The sequence below is a fragment of the Chaetura pelagica genome, unplaced genomic scaffold, assembly GCF_000747805.2.
Source record: "Chaetura pelagica isolate M959 unplaced genomic scaffold, ChaPel_1.0 scaffold273, whole genome shotgun sequence".
Classification (NCBI taxonomy): Eukaryota; Metazoa; Chordata; class Aves; order Apodiformes; family Apodidae; genus Chaetura; species Chaetura pelagica.
The window spans coordinates 152,383-155,704 of record NW_009952828.1 but is presented as its reverse complement, the minus strand read 5'-3'; the positions used below and the strand labels follow the sequence as shown (position 1 = coordinate 155,704).

Below are 3,322 nucleotides of genomic sequence, written 5' to 3'. Positions count from 1 at the left end.
GTTGCTCTTCATCAGAGAGCCCGAGTGGGACGGGCAGGAGGACAAACCCTGCTCCCCGCTCCCGCACAGCAGCGGGTTGTGTCTGTGGCCACGGGCCGGCACCATGGGGCTGGCCTGGGGCAGGGGCAGGTCCCCCGGGACCATGCTCTCCTTGTGCGCGTAGGAGATGGAGGAGAGCAGGTCCTGCAGCGAGGCGTTCCTGTAGGAGCTGACGGGAGAGAAGGTGGCCTGCTTGTTCTCCTGGATGGTCTGCATGGGCAAGCGGCGCATGAGGCTCATGGCCGGCTGGCTGTAGATGGTCCCACAGTAGGTGTTGGTGGCAGCCCCCATGGTGGAGCACTTGGAGTTGAAGGTGAAGCTGGAGCTCCTCTGCCGCAGGGCAGCCGGAGGGAGCTGCTGCGAGGGGTTCATGGGGTAGCTGTCCTGCAGGTCCTCCAGCATGCTCTCCCCAAGGCTCACGTTCAGGCTGATGGTGCCCGTCAGGTCGGTCAGCCGGGGCAGCTCCACGGAGCAGCGGGCGTTGAGGGAAGGAGACATGGTGCTGGAGGGACTGGGGTACATCAGCGGGGAGGAGGGCGTCCCGTCGTCCTCCTCCAGCTCGTCGGGCTCGTGGTTGGACATGATGGGCGAGAGGCGCCCGCTCAGGGTGCTGGCCGTGGAGTTGGCCCGTGTCCTGAAGTCGGCCCAGGCGTCGTACTCGTCGCTGGCGTGGGACGCGGGGCTCTCGGACCACTTGGCCTGCTGGGAGGAGGGGCTGTCCCCCCCGTGCTCCTGCGTCACCTGCAGCTGCTTCTTCTTGCTGGCCTTCCCCTTGATGCGCAGGAACTTGCTGTTGTTGTCCATGGACACCGCCCGCCGGCGCGGCGTCTTCCCCGTCTTGCCGCCCTCGGGGTTCAGCATCCACCAGGAGCTCTTGCCCGTGCCCTCGTTCTGCACGCGGATGAAGCGGGTGTGCAGGGAGAGGTTGTGCCGGATGGAGTTCTGCAGAGACAGCAAGGGCAGAGGGGAGGGTCAGCAGCAGGAGGGGGATGCCTGCGGGGCTGCGGGGGTACGCGGGGCATCCTGGGCTCCATCCCCCAGGGCACTGCTGGAGGGGTCGGGGCTCAGGGGGCTCAGCTGGTCGGTCCCACCCACACCACTGCTGTGCACTTCACCTCCAGGAGCCCTTTGCTGCATCTATCAGCTCCCTCATTAGCACAATCACTGTGATGGGGTGGGGGGGCTTTAGCACACTCCCCAGGTACCTGCACCAGGCAAGACCGTGTCTCAGGGGATTCTTCTTCTCTGGCAGGAGACCAGGGGTGGACAAGGTGAGGAGAAAACAAAAGCAAAGGAGAGTCAGGACTATGCAGAGGTCCAGGTCTTCTCATCCATCCCACTCACAGGCCCAGCTGAGCTCACTGGGATGCTCCCAGCACAGCCTTGCCCACACTGCAAAGACCCCAGCCCACTGTCCCCGCTGCTGGGCACCCCTCAGCCACACGGGCAGAAGGAGCACACACTGCTGGGTACCAGCCCTCTGGAGTTGGCTCCAAACCACTTTTCCAGCCCATTTTGTGACATGCTCCCCTTCTCCCTCACTGCTGGGGAGAGAAGCATGTGCCTACAGCCCAAAGAATGTGTCAGCACCATCCAAGAGAGATCTTGTCCCCAGAAGTCCTGTCACCCCCTGCAAGCAGGGCCAGAGACCCACGCAGAGGGTCTGTCTGTCTGCGGGTCTGCAGGCTGGGTCTGGGGCAGGGACAGAAAAGGACATGCACCTTCAGCAGCACAGGGGGGTCTGCAAACCCAGCTACATCCCCCATTGCCCAGGCCCGGGCACCTCTGGCTCCCTGCATCCACATCCAGCACCTCCAGGGGGTTTCCCACTGGCAGCAGGGATGCCCCTGGGGCAGAAGCAGGCACCAGGGGCCATGTCCCCACACAAGCATACCCGTGGGGTGACAGCCTGGGGTGACCCCAGGGAGATGCCTTCAAAGCTCCAGCCAGGGGGTGACATCATACCTGAGGGGAGATTGGAAGCAATGGGGGGGGGTTGGTCTCTTCTCTCAAGGAATAAGAGGAAATTGCCTCAGGCTGCACCAGAAGAGGTTTAGATTGGATATTAGGAACAATTTCTTCTCTGAGAGGATTGTCAGGCTGTCCAGGGCAGGGGTGGAGCCACCACCTCTGGAGGGATTTCAAAGCCATGTAGATATGGTGCTGAGGGTTGGTGAGTGGACTTGGCAGTGCTGGGTTAATGGTTGGACCTGAAGATCCTAAAGATGTTTTCCAACCAAAATCTTTCTGATTGTACTACACCTGCCACTTGCTGCTGCTTTTCTGCAGCTCCAGGGATGCTGCTCCAGCTCCCTGCACCTTGGTCCCCCTGGGTCCAGAGGCAGAGCCCAGGGAAGAGCTGCTGAAGGGCAGAGGCAGCTCCTCCTGCCCCTGCTGAGCTGCAGGGGGGGTGGAGGGATGGGGATGGGGAAGGAACCAAGGTACCAGGGAGAAAGTTTGGTGCTGTTGCTGGCGTACAGCGGAATACTAATGAAGAGGCGAGTGAGCTCCAGCCTCATCTATCATATTATGTAATGGCTTACTTCTCTGCACTTCATTTATTTGGAGATTGCTCCCAGGCTGGCTCCTCGCCAGCAGCCACCAAATCCAAGTCTACAGAAATCAATCTCGCACTGACTGATTAAGCCGTGTTTAGAACTAATTGCTCCTTCGTGTGTGGGGAGAATAAATTACAGGCTTTAATTTCACATCTTTAAAATGCAACTGCAGGTATGGGCTGGCCATTAACCCCTTCCTGCATGGCCCTGTGCACAGCTGGGGAGGGGGCAGGTCCTGGCTGGCACAGCTCAGGGGACACTCCCTGCCCTTTGCAGTGGTGGCTGCCCATGCTGGTGCTGCTCAGAAAATCATAGAATCAAGGAATGGCTTGAGTTGGAAGGGGCCTTAAGGACCATCCAGTCCCAACCCTCTGCATGGGCAGGGACACCTCCCACCAGCCCAGGTTGCTCCAAGCCCCATCCAACCTGCCCTTCAACACTGCCAGGGATGGGGCAGCCACAGCTTCCCTGGGCAACCTGGGCCAGGCTCTCACCACCCTCACAGCAAAGAGTTTCTTCCTAATATCTCACCTGATCTCTCCTCTTTCAGCTTGAAACCATCCCCCTTGTTCTCTCCCTCTCTGCCCTTGTCCCAAGTCCCTCCCCAGCTTTCCTGGAGCCCCTTCAGGCACTGGAAGGTGCTCTAAGGTCTCCCTGGAGCCTTCTCTTCTCCAGGCTGAACACCCCAACTCTCCCAGCCTGGCTCCAGAGCAGAGCTGCTCCAG

The 3,322-nt window shown here is 60.4% G+C and overlaps 1 protein-coding gene across 1 annotated transcript in view; it reads right to left on the bottom strand.

Annotated features, from left to right (window-relative positions):
• The window catches only part of FOXO6 (forkhead box O6), a 153,212-nt gene that overhangs the window by 1,614 nt on the left and 148,276 nt on the right, over positions 1-3,322 (bottom strand). Inside the window, exons 2-3 of the mRNA XM_009995160.1 lie at positions 1,245-1,284; positions 142-981 (exon numbers count right to left, since the gene is read on the bottom strand). Coding sequence (XP_009993462.1) covers positions 142-981; positions 1,245-1,284 — 880 coding nt within the window. The remainder of the gene's footprint in view (positions 1-141; positions 982-1,244; positions 1,285-3,322) is intronic.